This window comes from Scyliorhinus canicula, chromosome 4, assembly GCF_902713615.1.
Source record: "Scyliorhinus canicula chromosome 4, sScyCan1.1, whole genome shotgun sequence".
Lineage (NCBI taxonomy): Eukaryota > Metazoa > Chordata > Chondrichthyes > Carcharhiniformes > Scyliorhinidae > Scyliorhinus > Scyliorhinus canicula.
Window position 1 is genome coordinate 8372030 of NC_052149.1, and position 17767 is coordinate 8389796.

The 17767-nt window shown below is 50.4% G+C and overlaps 2 protein-coding genes across 7 annotated transcripts in view; one reads left to right on the forward strand and one right to left on the reverse strand.

Annotated features, from left to right (window-relative positions):
- ttll7 (tubulin tyrosine ligase-like family, member 7) overlaps positions 1 to 17767 on the forward strand; it is a 302308-nt gene that overhangs the window by 20417 nt on the left and 264124 nt on the right. The window lies entirely within an intron of this gene.
- LOC119964119 (foot protein 1 variant 1-like) lies at positions 12213 to 13292 on the reverse strand. The gene has a single exon (XM_038793424.1). The coding sequence runs from the start codon at positions 13290 to 13292 to the stop codon at positions 12213 to 12215; it is 1080 nt and encodes a 359-aa protein (XP_038649352.1).

Here is a 17767-nt window from a genome sequence, read left to right on the forward strand (position 1 = left end):
TGACTGTTCTATCTTTGTCCTCTTCCATAAGTATGCTAAAGCTGACTGCATTATGATCACTTTTCCAGCCAATCCTTTACATCTGTTTATAAATGCTAAAGGTTTGTAAGCGGCTGAACACGGAGGTAGGTTTCCACGTTAAAAAATGAATGGGAGATCATTACGTTTCGGTGAAGTATTTGAGGAATGTTTTATGCTGAGTGAGGAATAGATTAGTCTTGTTGAAGTGTGCCATTGAATTAATCAATCAAGAATTGGTGGTGGGGCTGTTGGGGGAAGGATGGATAACCTTGTAGTTCCCGCATACATCTTTGCTGAAATATTATGGGCTAGATTCTCCGCACCCTCGCGCCGAAATTGCGGACGGCCGGCAGGCGGAGAATCCATGTTCCCACAAGAAATCGGGACCAGGAGCGGAATTCTCCGACCCCCCACAGGGTCGGGGAATCGCCCGGGGCTGGCGTAAATCCCGCCCCCGCCTTGGCCGGAATTCTCCGCCATCCGGGAATCGGCGGGAGAGGGAATCGCGCACCGCCAATCGGCGTGCCCACCGCGGTGATTCTCCGGCCTGCGATGGGCCAAAATCCCGCTGCTGTCAGGCCTCTCCCGCCGACGTGGTTTAAACCACCTCTGTGCCGGCGGGATTGGTGGCGCGAGTGGGCCCCCGGGGTCCTGGGGGGGGTGGGGGGGGGGGGGCGCGCGCGGGGCGATCGGACCCCAAGGGGTGCTCCCACGGTGGCCTGGCCCGCGATCGGGGCCCACCGATCGGCGGGCGGGCCAGTGCCGTGGGGGCACACCTTTTCTTCTGCCGGCCCCACGGCCTCCACCATGGCGGAGGCGGAAGAGACCCCCCCTACCGCGCATGCGCTGGTGGTGACGTCAGCGGCCGCTGACGCTCCGGTGCATGCGTGGACTCACACCGACCGGCGAAGGCCTTTTGGCCGGCCCCGATGCCGGGCGTAGCGCCAAAGGCCGTTGGCGCCAGTTTTGGCGCCACTCCGCTACGCCGGGATCCCCCGCCCCGCCGGGTAGGGGAGAATTTCGCCCCAGGTCTGGTTCACCGATTCTGCGGGCCCAGAAAAGCGGTGCTCTCGGTGAGTGCGCCGCACCGCCTGGGTCCTACCTGCGGCCATTGCCAGAGGCCCGCTCAGCCATTCTCCGACCATGACCGGCTGAAGCCCCGACGGCGTGGAACAAATGTGCTCTGGCCGGTCGGGATACTGGTGCGGCGACTGTGGGGAATGCTTGTGTGGGGGTTGAGGGTCGGGCGCACAGCCGATCGGGGGGGGGGGGGGCTCTTTTGTAGGCCTAGCTCAGCGGTCTAAGACCGCCATGAAGCACGGCGCGGCTGTTGGAGGCCGCCGCCGTCCGGATGTGCGACCTCCGACCCGGAAGTTCGGGGCCCGCACCTGCAGCAAAAGCTGCGAGATCTACTCCGGGTGCCTGCTAGCCCCCTGCAGGGCTGGGAATTCGTGTCCCTTTAATCCAAGTTTTTCTAGCGTAAAACTCCACCGTTTTGACGCCGGCGTTGGGGACATAGTCCCAATAATGGAGAATCCAGCCCTATCCCTTTCCTTGGAAGTGAATGGCGTCATTGTGAACAAGGGGGACAAATGAACTTTGCGGTGTTAAGAGATAAATCCAGGACCCTGGGGAGAGCTCCACTGCTCTACCTTAAAACAGTACCACGCGATCTTTTACATCCACCCTCGAGAGCAAATGGGGATCTCAAGGGCTCATCCTAAAGATACGTCTGACAGTACAGCCCTCCATTGGAGCATCAGCTGATGTGTCTTTTATTTACAAACCCTGGAATGGGTCAGAATTCAATCGAGCACTTTGCGTTTCAGAGGCTGGAGTCCTACCAACAGAGCCACAGCTGAGACATCAGTAGCAGTGTAAATGGCAGCAAAGTCTAATTCCTGTTCCTTTTAAAACAATATATTTATTCCTTTCTCAGAGTTACAGAGCCCATGCGTAGAGTGGACAGGGCAAGCCCTGAATCTATTTCCTTGCTTGTTCCAGAAACCATTTAAAATTCAAATTCAAATTGAATCGAATTCATGGTCACCCCAAAAATACATGCTACATCCAAGCTGACAAGAACAGGCATCTGCCCAGGTCACTCAAAGGACACCTGTGTAGCTTGGCAAGGACGAGCTATAATTCTCTGGTCTCGCCTTTAAGGTCAGAAATACTGCTGGGATGTATTTATTATCCTGTATTTATGTCTTATAGGAACTTGCATGTGTGGTGGCTACAATTGGGTTGATTAATCTCAAACGTATATATCTATAAAAACAAGATGAATAGATATTTTGTGTTCATGAGGTGATAGATACCGAGCTGGATTCTCCGATTGCCGACGCCGAAATCGCATTCGGTCAGTGGCCGGAGAATCGGTTTTGACGCCGTAATCGGGGGGCCGTTTTTCGGATGCTCCGCCCCCTCAAAAACGCCGCTAGCGCTGAGTACACCGTTGGGACGGTCCCAGGACGTCACCTGAGGCCCTCCCCCGATGCTCCGCCCCCGACGAGCCGAGTCCCCGAGGGCGTGGGACGTGTGTGCTCACAGTTTGCGGGGAACTCGCCTGGCGGCTGCGGACTGTGTCTAGCGCCGCCACAGTCAGGGAGGGGGGGAGTAGCCGTTCCGCTGGCCGGGTGGGGGGTGGGCTTCGGCAGGGGCTGGGGGTCTGGTAGGGTGTGGACCAGGGGTGACGAGGGGGGGGGGGGCTACAGGGGGGCACTATCTGGCTGGCTGGGTTCGCGTGGCTGGCGTGGCCATGTTGTACGGTGTGGTTGCCGCCCTGCGCATGCGCGGCCAAGACCCCGGCAATTCTCCGTCCGTATCTTCAGTTAGAGCATCACATGGCGAGGCTGCTAGCCCCCCCACCGGGTGGAGCATTGGTGCGGAGGCTCCGCCGACTCTTTGGTCGTAAGACTCGACTTATGCTCTGGGCATAGGCTGAAAAGTGGAGAATCCAGCCTATCAGCACTGGGGAAAGGGAGGTATCAGGCATGTATGTTTGGGTGTCTGCCCAGATAAGGTAAAGAAATGTTTTAGATAAAATGTAAAGCGCTCTTTATTGCAGCTTAGTTTGGGAACCTGTGTGTCCAATATCCAGTAGTGAATGACCAGAAATCTTCACCAACCAACAATTAAGACCCAAGTTTTCATTTTTAAATATTGGAAAATCATTGGGTGGGATTCTGCATCCCAGGACACCCAGAATGTGTTCCTCGATGGGACGGAGAATCAGGCTTCGGGGAAAAATCTCAGCCCCTCGCCGGTGACGTGAACGATGTCCACGATACGCCCCGGTGGGGGGAGGTAAATAATTGCAAAGTGGTCTGAATGACCCATTTGCACCTCTTTAGCAGGCCCGGCGCCCATATGCTCCGGAATCCCATTATCTCTGGTCCCTGCAGCTGGCATTTACGTGGGCGCGGATCACTTGTGGTCTGTACCCGCGCGGCTCTGCCGTGGTGGACCTCACGGTGGACCAAGGGGCAAGGTCGGCCACACCAGGGCCATGCTGGTAGAGAACAACCATCCCTATCCGTGGGCCACCACCACCCCTCTCCCCCCCCCAACAATGCACTGCCTACCCACACCTCCTCTAACAGACATCCAATTTCCCCTGTTCCCAAAGAACCCCTGTAACCAGGGGACCCCCACTGGGACCATAGTAATAGGGAAATCCCCCCCCCCCCAGCCCCTGTAAAAGGGAACCCTCCCTCGGGAGCCCTGAAAGAGGGAGACACCCCACAGGAACTCCCTGCCTTAAGGTACCCCCTCTACAAACTCCTCCCCCCACACAGTCTACGCCCCCCCAAGAAAAGAGACCCCTGTCTGGAATCTAGACAGCCGAGACAGGGGAAGTGGGAAGCATTATAGCTGTAATACTTACCTTGCAGCTCCACATGTCCATTCCTCAAAGGAGAGCAATTGTGACTGTGTCTGGTTCCCACAGATTCATGAGCTGTAGGCCATTCATAGCTTTAGAGTAGTGGACTGTGGTTGACAATTCTACAAACCGCCTGCATCTTTGATCCATTAATTTCCCTTTACGGTTCAGTGGCCTAAATGGTAAAACCCCAATGTTTGTAAACATTGACTACATGAAAGAGAGGTAAGAGCATTCTAAGCACTGAGTGCGTTCCAATCACTCAAGAGTGTGATTTCACTGCACTTACCTCCCTTTGATGTGGTCAATGTTCACAATCATTGACCGATTTGTTGGGGGGGGGAGTGTTGGCTGGTCAAGATGGCGGCACGATAGCGGGATCCCTTGGCATTCCCTCGTATTCCATGCCATGCATAAATCTGCATGCCGTGGAATACTGCATTGCATCCCGCTTTATGACCCCAAGGGGATTGTGAAACTGGTGCAATTCAGATCCGGCGGGAGAACATAGAGCTGGATTCTCCGATTTTGAGGATATGTCCAGAGCAGGTGCCTAGTATTACGAGCAAAATGTCGGGGCCGTTCCCGTACCGATGCTAGGAGCCGCCATGTAAATCCCCCCGGCTTTCCCTGCAGATACGGACGGAGAATTGCCGGGTCCGTGGCCACACATGGGCATGCCGACGACCTGCAGCGGCCATGCAGTACAACATGGAGCCGACCGCGGGCAGACCCGGCCTGTCAGATAGTGCCGTCCTGTAACCCCGCTCGCCACCCCCAACAGTCCCCCCAGCCCCCGCTGAAGCTCCCCCGGCCAGCGGAACGGCTCCCCGCCCCCCCCCGCCTGTGGCGGCGCTAGACACAGTCAGCAGCCGTCACGCGAGGTTGACGAAACCTCGGACCCCATGTGATCCATGCCGTTGGGAAGTCGGTCCATCGGGGGCAGAGCATCGGGGGAGGGCCTTCAGGTGACGTCCTGAGGGCGTCCCATTGGCGTTTGGGGCGTACTCACCGATGACGGCGCTTTGTTGGGGGCGGAGCATCTACCGCCTCCGATTTCAGCGCCAAAACAGATTCTGCAGCCAATCGGCGAACTCGATTTCGGCGTCGGCAATCGAATAATTCATCCCATAGTCTCCCAGACGGAGAATCCAGCCCATTGCCTTTGGTCCCCTCCCCAAAACCACGCGATTCCATCTCTTTGACTGGCCACTGTCTGAGCGTGAATCGACAAACGGAAATACAGCAGATTAAATGCTGGATATTGTTCACTGACCTGAAATGTTAACTCTGTCTCTCTCTTTCTCTCCGATGATACCTCCTGACTTCCAGTTCTTCCGGTTTAAGTTTCAGACTCACACAACCTGGGTGCCGCATTCAGCCCCGAGTTGAGCTTCTGACCAGGTGGCCCAGGCCATCTACCTGCACCTTTGCAAACGCCGCTAGACCCTCGCTCTGCTGATTCAGCTTGTCTACTGCTGAAACCCTCACCCATCCCTCTAGACTCAGCTATTCCAGTGTTCAGCCTGGCTGGCCCCACCACCTCCCACCCGCTGTTAACAGGTCCTGTTGTCTCATCCGCCAGACACTGGTTGAGCTATAGTTACAAATTCTGATTCTTGTTTTCAAATCCCTCTCCCTTTGAGGTCACTGCACACCACCAACTCCGGTCTGATCATAGAAATTACAGTGCAGTGCAGAAGGAGGCCATTCGGCCCATCGAGTCTGCACCGGCTCTTGGAAAGAGCACCCTACCCAAGGTCCACACCTCCACCCTATCCCCATAACCCAGTAACCCCACCCAACACTAAGGGCAATTTATCAAGGCCAATCTACCTAACCTGCACATCTTTGGAATGTGGGAGGAAACCGGAGCACCCGGAGGAAACCCACGCACACACGGGGAGGATGTGCAGACTCCGCACAGACAGTGACCCAAGCCAGAATCGAACCTAGGACCCTGGAGCTGTGAAGCATTTGTGCTAACCACCATGCTACCGTGTTGCCCGTTTCTTGTGCCTCGCTGAAATGCAGGGTTTTAGGAACATTGAAGCAGGAATACCACTCAGCCCCTTCGAACCTACCCGTCCGTTCAATAACACCACGCCTGATGTGATTATGGTCTCAACTTTACTTGTCTGTCTGCACACCCCTCTGCCCCTCCTGCCTCGATAACCCTTGACTCACTTGCTGATCAGAAATCTACTGATTAAATGCAAATACCAAATCTCCACTGCTTTTTGGGGAAGAGAATAGCATCTCTTCAACCCTCTGACGAAAAAGTATGTATTCCCATCTCCCTCCTCGGTGTCTCCTGCACAATCTACTGATTAAATGCAAATACCAAATCGCCACAGCTTTTTGGGGAAGAGATTAGCATCTCTTCAACCCTCTGACGAAAAAGTATGTATTCCCATCTCCCTCTTCGGTGTCTCCCCCCCAGCGCCAGCGTCCTCTGTATAACGAGCTAGTACAAAGCCTCAGAAAATTACCATCATGTCTTTCACTGAGTGGCTGTTTCGAATGACGTTGCTCGTTTGATTCAGATTCCAGGCAGCTCTCTGCTCTGTACTTGGGCTCATTAGATCAGCGTTGTCCAAAACCCTTAACCACAAGCCACATGGGAGACCAGACGTGGATAATTACACCGTCTGATTGGTAAATACAAGACGAGTCATAGACATCCGCACTGGGATCTCAACATTATTTTCGTCCGACATATGCACTTAAAAGCTGTGTGCGTGTGTTCGTTGGTGAATCATAAGCGGAAGAGCAGAGGCCCGATCGGGTAGACGCAGGAAGGGTGTTTCCCCCTGGCTGAGAGGCCGAGAACCGGGGGACACAGTCTCAGAATAAGGGGCAGGCTACTTAGGACTGGGATGAGGAGGGATTCCTTCAATCAGAGGGTGGCAGACCTTTGGAATTCTCTACGACAAAGGGCTGTGGAGTCTCAGTCATTGAGCAGGTACAAAGATTTCCAAATATTAAAGACATCGAAGGATAAACGGGGAAAATGGTGTTGAGGTAGACGATATGTTATGGGCCAGGGCTTAGAGAACTCCAAAGTATATCATGGAGATCACCTGACCCATGACTTTTACTAGGTTGTGGTATGGGGAGCACACGGCCCACTCTACAGGTACAGCGGAAATTTAAAAGTAACTTTTAAAGCAAAACAATGTTTATTCTATGAACTCAGTTAATCTTTTGAAAACATACAGTGAACACCTTAGCGCCCATCAATTCAAATACAACCCCCAAAGAATACAACACTCTAAGTAATCCTTAAACTTTCCTTTTCACATCCATAAGACTATAATCCTTTTTACAGAAGCACATCAGGTTTAAATTCTCGACTGAGAATACTGAGAGCAGTTATCACTCTGAATTCACCAAATGATCTCGAGATAGTCTTTAGATGGCAGAGAGATCAACATTACACCTTCTTTGGCTGGCGGCAGCTCCAACACTAAAACGAAACCAAAAAACACAGACACACCCAAGCTTTTTCTCAAAGCGAAAGTAAAAAGCAGACAGACAGCCCAGCTCCACCCACACTCTGTCATCACTGCAGCCACTTGAGCAGACAAACATTTCTTAAAGTGACATTCCCATGACAATAAGCTATGACCAAGTTGAATGGTGGGGCCAGCTGAAGAGGATAAAGGGCCTACTCTGGCTATTACTTCCAGTGCCCCGATAAATGGTGGGAGATATTTTAAGTAAATGTATGCATGTGCAGTATTTTGAAAGGTTTTTCACTAAAATGAGTGCATGTGTCTGAAACAATGCCACTGTAGCCATTCCTGTGGAAGGTCAGCACCTATTGAACAATCCTGCACCAGATAATGGGTTGAGGCCATTCAACCTCCATAGAACCGTAGAATCCCTGCAGTGCAGGAGGAGGCCATTCAGCCCTTCGAGCCTGCTCCGCCATTCATTATGATCATGGCTGATCATCAAATTCAATAAGCCGTTCCCCGTATCCCTTGATCGTTTTAGCCCCAAAAACTATATTTAATTCCTTCTTGAAATCATAGAACATAGAACATAGAACAGTACAGCACAGAACAGGCCCTTCGGCCCTCAATGTTGCGCCGAGCCATGATCACCCCACTCAAACCCACGTATCCACCCTATACCCATAACCCAACAACCCCCCCCTTAACCTTACTTTTTATTATGACACTACGGGCAATTTAGCATGGCCAATCCACCTAACCCGCATCTCTTTGGACTGTAGAACATAGAACAGTACAGCACAGAACAGGCCCTTCGGCCCTCAATGTTGCGCCGAGCCATGATCACCCCACTCAAACCCACGTATCCACCCTATACCCATAACCCAACAACCCCCCCCTTAACCTTACTTTTTATTATGACACTACGGGCAATTTAGCATGGCCAATCCACCTAACCCGCATCTCTTTGGACTGTGGGAGGAAACCGGAGCACCCGGAGGAAACCCACAAAATCACACAACGCTTTGGCCTCAACTACTTTCCGTGGTAGTGAATTCCATAGATTCACCACTCTCTGGGCCAAGATATTTCTCCTCACCTCAGTCCTAAAAGGTCTACCCCATATCCTCAAACTGTGTCCCCTCATTAGGACTCCCCCACCCATTGGGAACATTCTTTCTGAATCTACCCTGTCTAATTTTGTTGGAATTTTATATGTTTCTATGAGATCCCCTCTCACGCTTCTAAACTCCAGTGAATATAATCCTATCCAGCTTGGTCTCTCCTCATATGACTGTCCCGTCCTGTCCCAGGAATCAGCCTGGTAAACCTTTGCTGCACTCCCTCCATAGCAATAACATCCTTCCTCACAAACACCAAAAAGCTGGAAAAAATTGGTCTTTTTCTGAATGGTAGGCAGTGACTAGTGACTAGTGGGGCTGGTTTAGCACTGGGCTAAATCGCTAGCTTTTAAAGCAGACCCAGGCAGGCCAGCAGCACGGTTCAATTCCCGTGCCAGCCTCCCTGAACAGGCGCCGGAATGTGGCGACTAGGGGCTTGTCACAGTAACTTCATTTGAAGCCTACCCGTGACAATAAGCGATTTTCATTTTCATTTCATTTCAAAACTGCACACAGTGCTCCAGGTGTGACCTCACCAATGCCCTGTACAATTGCAGCAAAACATCCCTATTCCTATACTCGAATCCTCTCGCTGTGGAGGCCAACGTACCATTTGCCTTCCTTACTGTCTGCTGCACCTGCACGCTTACTTTCAGCAACTGATGCGCAAGGACACCAAGGGCTGGTGGAGTATCCATCTCTCACTTTCCACCCAATCAAATAACCTGCCTTCCTGTGTTTACAACCAAAGTTGATAACCTCACGCTTATCCACATCACACTGCATCTGCCGTGCATGTGCCCACTCACTCAGCCTGTCCAAATCCTGCTGAAGCATCTCTGCATCCTCCTCACAGCTCACCCTCCCACCCAACTTTGTATCATTTGTAAATTTGAAGCTAATACATTTATTTCCCTCATCCAAATCATATAATGTGAACAGTTGGGGTCCTAGCACAGATCCCTGCCCTACCCCACTAGTCACTGCCTACCATTCAGAAACAGACCCATTTATTCCAACATTTTGCTTCCTGTCTGCTAACCAGCTTTCTATCCTTCTCAACACACTACCCACAATCCCATTCTCTAACTGTACACAATAATTTGTGATGTGAAACCTTGTCAAAAGCCTTCTGAAAGTCTAAATAAATCACATCCACCGGTTCTCCCTGGTCAACTCTACTAGTTAAACCTTGAAAGAATTTCTGTGGATATGTGAAGCCTGATTTTCGTTTTGTAAATTTGTGCTGACTTTGTCTGATTGTACCACTGCTTTTGTCTCATTGTGCTATGAAATCCTGTATAATCATGGACTTTAGCAGCTTCTCTACTGCTAATGTTTCGATCACTGATCTATAGTTCTGTGTTTTCTTTCTACTTCCCTTTTTGGATTGGATTGGATTTGATTTATTGACACGCGAACCGAGGTACAGTGAAAAATATTGTTCTGTGTATAGTCCAGGTAGGTTGTTCCAGACATGAAAAAATATAGGACATTCATATGTAAATACATAGATATAGGCATCAGGTGAAGCATACATGAATGTAGTACTACTCAGTAGAGAAGATGTGTGGAGAGATCAGTTCAGTCCATAAGTCCATGAGTCATTCAGGAGTCTGATAACAGCGGGAAAGAAGCTGTTTTTGAATCTTGTTGCTCGTTCTGGGTGAGTGTGCTTAACACTCAATTTGGCTCTGTTTCGTTACTTAGCTTTGGAGTCGCCAGGTATCATTAAGATACCGCCACAAGTTTCAAGGTCAAGTTCAAAGCAACAAAATACACCAATTAGTAAGTTCAAACAAGACACGTTTATTATATTACAATAATCTACTAATCATGCATATAAAACTATAAGACTAGGCTAATCCTACCACTAATAGGCCAAATACTTATCTGGATAAGGGGACTGCCGGATCAGGGAACAACGGCTTCTAGCTTTGTCCTGGGTCCGCAGGCTTCCAGTAGTTATGGACTACAGGTGGACAGGAGTGTCTACTCTCGTAGCGTGCATTGTGACTTACTTGTTGGCGGCTTCTGTCCAGACCTCTCCTCCTCAAGGTTCTTCTGCTGCAATGGCGTTCTGCTGGGAGGGCTGGCTGGTCAAGGAGAGGCTGGCAGAGAGAGAGAGCTGGGGTCGCGGTCTCTGTCTTATACTCCTCTCAGGGTCTAGCGCCCACCTGGGCGGACCCTCTATACTCTCGCAATCGATTGGGTCTCTTCCCAATTGATTGATTTGAATTCCCCAATAGCGGGGCAGTTGCTCGATCACTGGGGCGGTTCTTGGGACTTATTGTTTTGGGCTTCTTTGGCCCTGAAAGGTCTGGTCTTCCATTGAATGTATCGATTAGTGTTAACTTGTTTCTATTGTGCCTGGAGATCGCCCGGTATCGCCTCATTAATATGTTAACTTGTTTCTTTTCATAGTGCTGTCTGGTTTCGGCAACAGTCGAAACTGGTTTCTGCAGTAGTCTGAATATACAATCGCTTTGCAAGCTGCTTGCTTTTTACAACATGTCCATTTTCCCTGCATTCCTTGCAATCTTCCATTTTGTGTTGGGCAGTGGTCACCCCAGGTGGCTACAATCTGTTTGTGCGTGCTCTCAGACTTCTGTATCACCTGCCCGATGGAAGACGTTGGAAGAGTGAGTAAGCCGGGTGGGAGGGGTCTTTGATTATGCTGCATGCTTTCCCCAGGCAACAGGAGGTATAGATGGAGTCAATGGTTGGGAGGCAGGTTTGTGTGATGGACTGGGCTGTGTTCATGACTCTCTCTAGTTTCTTACGGTCTTGGGCCGAGCAGTTGCCGTCCCAGGCTGTGATGCTTTCTATGTTGCATCTTGAAAAATTGGTGAGTCAATGTGGACATGCCGAATTTCCTTAGTTTTCTCAGGAAGCATATGCGCTGTGGTGGTTTCTTGGTCGGAGTGTCAACATGGGTGGACCAAGACAGATTGTCGGTGATGAGCAAACCTTGGAATTTGAAGCAGTCGACCATCTCCACCTCGGCACCATTGAAGCTGATACTTCAATGATACTTTGCTTCCTGAAGTCAATGGCCAGTTCCTTAGTTTTGCTGGCATTGAGGGATAGATTGTTGTCATTGCACCAGGCCACTAGGTTCTCGATCACCCCCCTGTACTCCATCTCATCGTTGTTCGAGATCCGACCCATTGCGGTTGTGTCATCAGCAAACTTGTAGATGGAGTTCAAGCCACATTTTGCCACACAGTCGTGTATACAGGGAGTATAGTAGGGTGCTAAGTACGCAGCCCCGCGGGGTCCCGGTACTGAGGGCTAGTATGGGGGAGGTGTTGTTTATCCTTACTGGTCTATTTTGAATAGCGGGGTTACATTCGCTGCCCTTCAATCTGTAGGAACCATTCCAGAATCCAAAGAATTTTGGAAAATGCCACCAATGGATCTACTAATTCTGGGGCCACTTCCTTCAGTACTTTGGCATGAAGATTATCAGGTCCAGGAGATTTATCCGCTTACAATCCTATTAATGTCCCCAAACCTATTTCTCTACTAATACTGATTTCCTTCAGATCCTCACTGAAACTTGTGTTTCTCAGAACTTTCGGTACATTATTCATGTCTCCCTTTCTGAAGACAGAAGCAAAGTACGAATTTAGTTCCTCAGCCATTTTTTGTTCCCTGTCATGAATCCCCCTATTTCTAACTGTAAGGGGCCTACATTAGCTTTTATCAATCTTTTTCTCTTTACATACCTATTGAAACTTTTACAGTTTTGTCAACACTCTGCTCCCATATTACCCAGACACCAATACTCTGCTCCCATATTACCCAGACACCAATACACTGCTCCCATATTACCCAGACTCCAATACTCAGCTCCCATATTACCCAGGCTCCAATACTCTGCTCCCATATTACCCAGGCTCCAATACTCTGCTCCCATATTACCCAGATTCCAATACTCTGCTCCCATATTACCCAGACTCCAATACTCTGCTCCCATATTACCCAGACACCAATACACTGCTCCCATATTACCCAGACTCCAATACTATGCTCCCATATTACCCAGACTCCAATACTCTGCTCCCATATTACCCAGACTCCAATACTCTGCTCCCATATTACCCAGACACCAATACACAGCTCCCATATTACCCAGACTCCAATACTCCGCTCCCATATTACCCAGACTCCAATACTCTGCACCCATATTACCCAGACTCCAATACTCTGCTCCCATATTACCCAGACTCCAATACTCTGCTCCCATATTACCCAGACTCCAATACACTGCTCCCATATTACCCAGGCTCCAATACTCTGCTCCCAGATTACCCAGACACCAATACTCAGCTCCCATATTACCCAGACTCCAATACTCTGCTCCCATATTATACCTCCAATACTCTGCTCCCATATTACCCCTCCAATACTCTGCTCCCATATTACCCAGGCTCCAATACTCTGCTCCCATATTACCCAGGCTCCAATACCCTGCTCCCATATTACCCAGACTCCAACACTCTGCTCCCATATTACCCAGACACCAATACTCTGCTCCCATATTACCCAGACTCCAATACTCTGCTCCCATAATACCCAGACTCCAACACTCTGCTCCCATATTACCCAGACTCCAACACTCTGCTCCCATATTACCCAGACTCCAATACTCAGCTCCCATATTACCCAGACTCCAATACTCTGCTCCCATATTACCCAGGCTCCCATACTCTGCTCCCATATTACCCAGGCTCCAATACTCTGCTCCCATATTATCCAGGCTCCAATACTCTGCTCCCATATTACCCAGGCTCCCATACTCTGCTCCCATATTACCCAGGCTCCAATACTCTGCTCCCATATTACCCCCTCCAATACTCTGCTCCCATATTACCCAGGCTCCAATACTCTGCTCCCATATTACCCAGACACCAATGCTCTGCTCCCATATTACCCAGACTCCAATACTCTGCTCCCATATTACCCAGGCTCCCATACTCTGCTCCCATATTACCCAGACTCCAATACTCTGCTCCCATATTACCCAGGCTCCAATACTCTGCTCCCATATTACCCAGGTAGGCTAGGTGGATTGAACAAGCTGAATTGTCCCTTAATTGGAAAAAAATGAATTGGGTACTATAAATTTATTTTAAAAAAATTACTGCTCACCTGGACGACACAGCGCAGTGGTTAGCACTGATGCCTCGCGTTGCTGGGGACCCAGGTTCGATTCCGGTCCCGAATCACTGTCCGGGTGTCGCTTGCCCATTCTCCCCATGTCTGGGTGGGTTTCCTCCGGGAGCTCCGGTTTCCTCCCACAAGTCCCGAAAGATGTGCTTGTTAGGTGAATTGGACATTCTGAATTCTCCCTCTGTGTACCTGAACAGGTGCCGGAATGTGGTGACTCGGGGCTTTTCACAGTAACTTCACTGCAGTGTTAATGTAAGCCTACTTTATCATAGAATGTACAGTGCAGAAGGAGGCCATTCGGCCCATCGTGTCTGCACGGGCTCTTGGAAAGAGCACCCTACCCAAGTTCAACACCTCCACCCTATCCCCATAACCCAGTAACCCCACCCAACACTAAGGGCAATTTTGGACACTAAAGGCAATTTAGCATGGCCAATCCACCTAACCTGCACATCTTTGGACTGTGGGAGGAAACCGGAGCACCCGGAGGAAACCCACGCACACACGGGGAGGATGTGCAGACTCCGCACAGACAGTGACCCAAGCCGGAATCGAACCTGGGACCCTCAAGCTGTGAAGCCATTGTGCTATCCACAATGCTACCCTGCTTCCTACTTGTGACAATAAAGATTATTATTATTAGGTGGGCTCTCATATATCCTTGTATTTGACAATCCAAAAATATGTGGACCATCAGATAGAGGGTCAGTGCAGTCGTGGTGGCTAAATGGCTGCTTTCTGCACCGGAAGGGATTCTATAGAAAGTAACAGATAGGATAAGAGTTGGTGTCGTAACAGTTGCTTTGGTTTGAAGATCTGCAGCTTATGTACCAAGTTCAGTGATGGAACGTGAGCCCACTGCCTAAACACGCCGGATGGGAGTCTCCGTCCTGTCAACCGGCCAATGGGGTTTCCCATGGTGGGGAGCCCCACGCCGAGGGGAAATCCCTGGGTCTGGGTGCGCTGCCGACGCAACGGAGAATGCAACAGCAGAGAATTCAGCACAAAAGATTTTTCTTGTCTTCACTGCTATTAAGTGTATAATTTTAACTGCTGCATGCTTATTCCATCTGTGACATCTAGAACATAGAACATAGACCAGTACAGCACAGAACAGGCCCTTCAGCCCTCGATGTTGTGCCGAGCAATGATCACCCTACTCAAACCCACGTATCCACCCTATACCCGTAACCCAACCCCCCCGAACCTTACTTTTTAGGACACTACGGGCAATTTAGCGTGGCCAATCCACTTAACCCGCACATCTTTGGACTGTGGGAGGAAACCGGAGCACCCGGAGGAAACCCACGCACACACGGGGAGGACGTGCAGACTCCGCACAGACAGTGACCCAGCCGGGAACCAAACCTGGGACCCTGGAGCTGTGAAGCATTTATGCTAACCACCATGCTACCGTGCTGCCCCTAATTCAATCTTGCAAATCTATTGCTATGAGGAGTAAATTATTTTAAAAAATAAATTTAGAGTACCCAATTCATTTTTTTTCCAATTAAAGGCCAAATCTACCTACCCTGCACATCTTTGGGTTGTGGGGTTGAGACCCAAGCAGACACGGGGAGAATGTACAAACTCCACACGGACAGTGACCCAGGGCCGGGATCGAACCTGGGTCCTCGACGCTGTGAGGCAGCAGTGCTAACCACTGCGCCACCGTGCTGCCCTATGAGGAGTAAATTATACATAAAAATCTATGTACTACCCTCATCCAACAGAGGCATCAGATGCTCACGCAGGGAAAATGACTTGAGAATATTTAACCAACACAAAGGAGAGATGAAGAGGAACTCACCTCCAGAGGAGTGTGCTAGAACATAGAATATAGAACATACAGTGTAGAAGGAGGCCATTCGGCCCATCAAGTCTGCACCGAACCACTTAATCCCTCACTTCCACCCCATCCCCTTAACCCAACAACCCCTCCCAACCTTTTTTGGACACTAAGGGCAATTTGTCATGCCCAGTCCACCTAACCTGCACATCTTTGGACTGTGGGAGGAAACCGGAGCACCCGGAAGAAACCCACGCAGACACGGGGAGAATGTGCAGACTCTGCACAGACAGTGACCCAGCAGGGAATTGAACCTGGGGCCCTGGGGCTGTGAAGCCACAGTGCTAACCACTGTGCTACCGTGCTGAAGGACTGCGCCTCAATGGAGGTACAGCAACGCAATGCTCCCTCATTCACCTTGTAAATCTGAAGTCAGAAGACATTTCAAGGGTACAATTAGATGTAGTGGTCACTTGTCTAGTAGAATTCTCTTTGAGAATTTTAGGTTCATGATGCAATAAAAGCTGACATCAATAAGCTTGGAGACAGAATATGAGTAATCAAGAACGAGAGATTCTGCGATCTCGCTGAACTACAGTAGTCTCTATTTGAACAGTGACAGGCACAAGGGACACATTTTAACTCATTCAAAAGCCATCCACCTACCCAGTTGGAATTTGTCTCAAGGATTCGGAGTCCATGAGAGGCAATGAAATCTATCGGTAGGTGCATGAATCTCAAAATATCACCGAGGCCCCAAGGATTTAATTGTAAAGAGTGAATAAATAAATTGGACTTGAATTCCCTTGAATAAAAGATGTGATTTGATTGAGGGTTTTAAGATATTGAAAGAGTTAATAGCACGTGGAGAGAATATTTTTCCGCGATTGGTGTGTCGAGGAGAAAGGGGACATCATCTCAAACGTGGAGCCAGATTATTGATGAAAGAAGTTCGGAAACACTCCCCCCAAACAAGGAATGGTTGAAGTGTAGACCTCACTCGTACTAAAAGAAGTAGATCCGAGCCAATTAATAACTTCAGAGCTGAGATCATTGTATCTTTGTTTGCCACAGATATGGAAGCAGGTGGGGTAATTGGAGATGGATACAGGCCAACCATGCTACCCTTGGATCGCAGAATAGGCTCACGGGATTAAATGGCCTCCTTCTGTTCCTATGTCCCTATTTTCCTCCCAATTTGTTTAATTCATGAGATTAATCCTGGTATGGAGAGACTTTCCCACCAGGAGAGCCGGAGTAGGTTGAGCCTGTACTCATTGGAATTTAAAAGAATGTGAGGCGACCTTATTGAGGGGAGGCAGTGGTGTGGTATTATCACTGGACTAGTAATCCAGAGACCCAGGGCAATGCTCTGTGGACCCGGGTTCAAATCCCACCGGGGCAGATGGTGAAATTTGAATTCAATATAAATCTGGAATTAAGGCCGGGATTCTCCGGTAGGGCAGGCTGTACCGGTGGCAAGGAGTGGCCACTCCGGCGCGGGCAGCCCGGAAGGTGCGGAATCCTCCACACCTTCGGGGGCTAGGCTGGCGCTGGAGTGGTTGGCGCTGCGCCAACCGGCGTCGAAGGGCCTCCGCCGGCCGGCATGAGTTGGCGCATGCGCAGGAGCGCCAGCGTGTTCCCAGAACCGCTGCCGTGATTCCTGCGCATGCGGAAGGGGTTTCCTCTGCGCCGGCCATGCCGGAGCTTTACACAGGCCGGCGCGGAGGGAAACAGTGCCCCCACGGCACAGGCCCGCCTGCAGATCGGTGAGCCTCGATCGCGGGCCAGGCCACCGTGGGCCCCCCCCCCTTACTGGATCCCCCCACACCCCCCCGAGGGCCCAGCTAACCGCCCTCAGAGCCAGGTCCTGCCGGTACGGACCTGGTCTAATCCATGTCGGCGGGACCGGCCGAAAACAGGTGATAGGTGAAGATCAGACGGGGTTCGTGAGAGGGAGGCAGCTCTTTTCAAACATTAGAAGGGTATTGAACGTCGTTATGGCATCGGCAGAGGGGAAGGAAACAGAGGTGGTTGTGGCACTGGATCCTGAGAAGGCGTTTGACCGGGTAGAATGGGGTACTTGATGGCAGTTCTGGAGCGGTTTGAGATTGGATTAAGATTTGTGAACTGGGTAAAGCTACAATATAAGGAGCCAAGGGCGAGTGTCCGCACAAATAACATCAGCTCGAGATACTTTTCTCTCCACCGTGGGACTAGGCAGGGACGTCCTATGTCCCCCCTGCTGTTTGCACTCGTGATTGAAACGTTGGCCATCGCATTAAGAAGTTCGGGGGTAAGGAAAGGAATA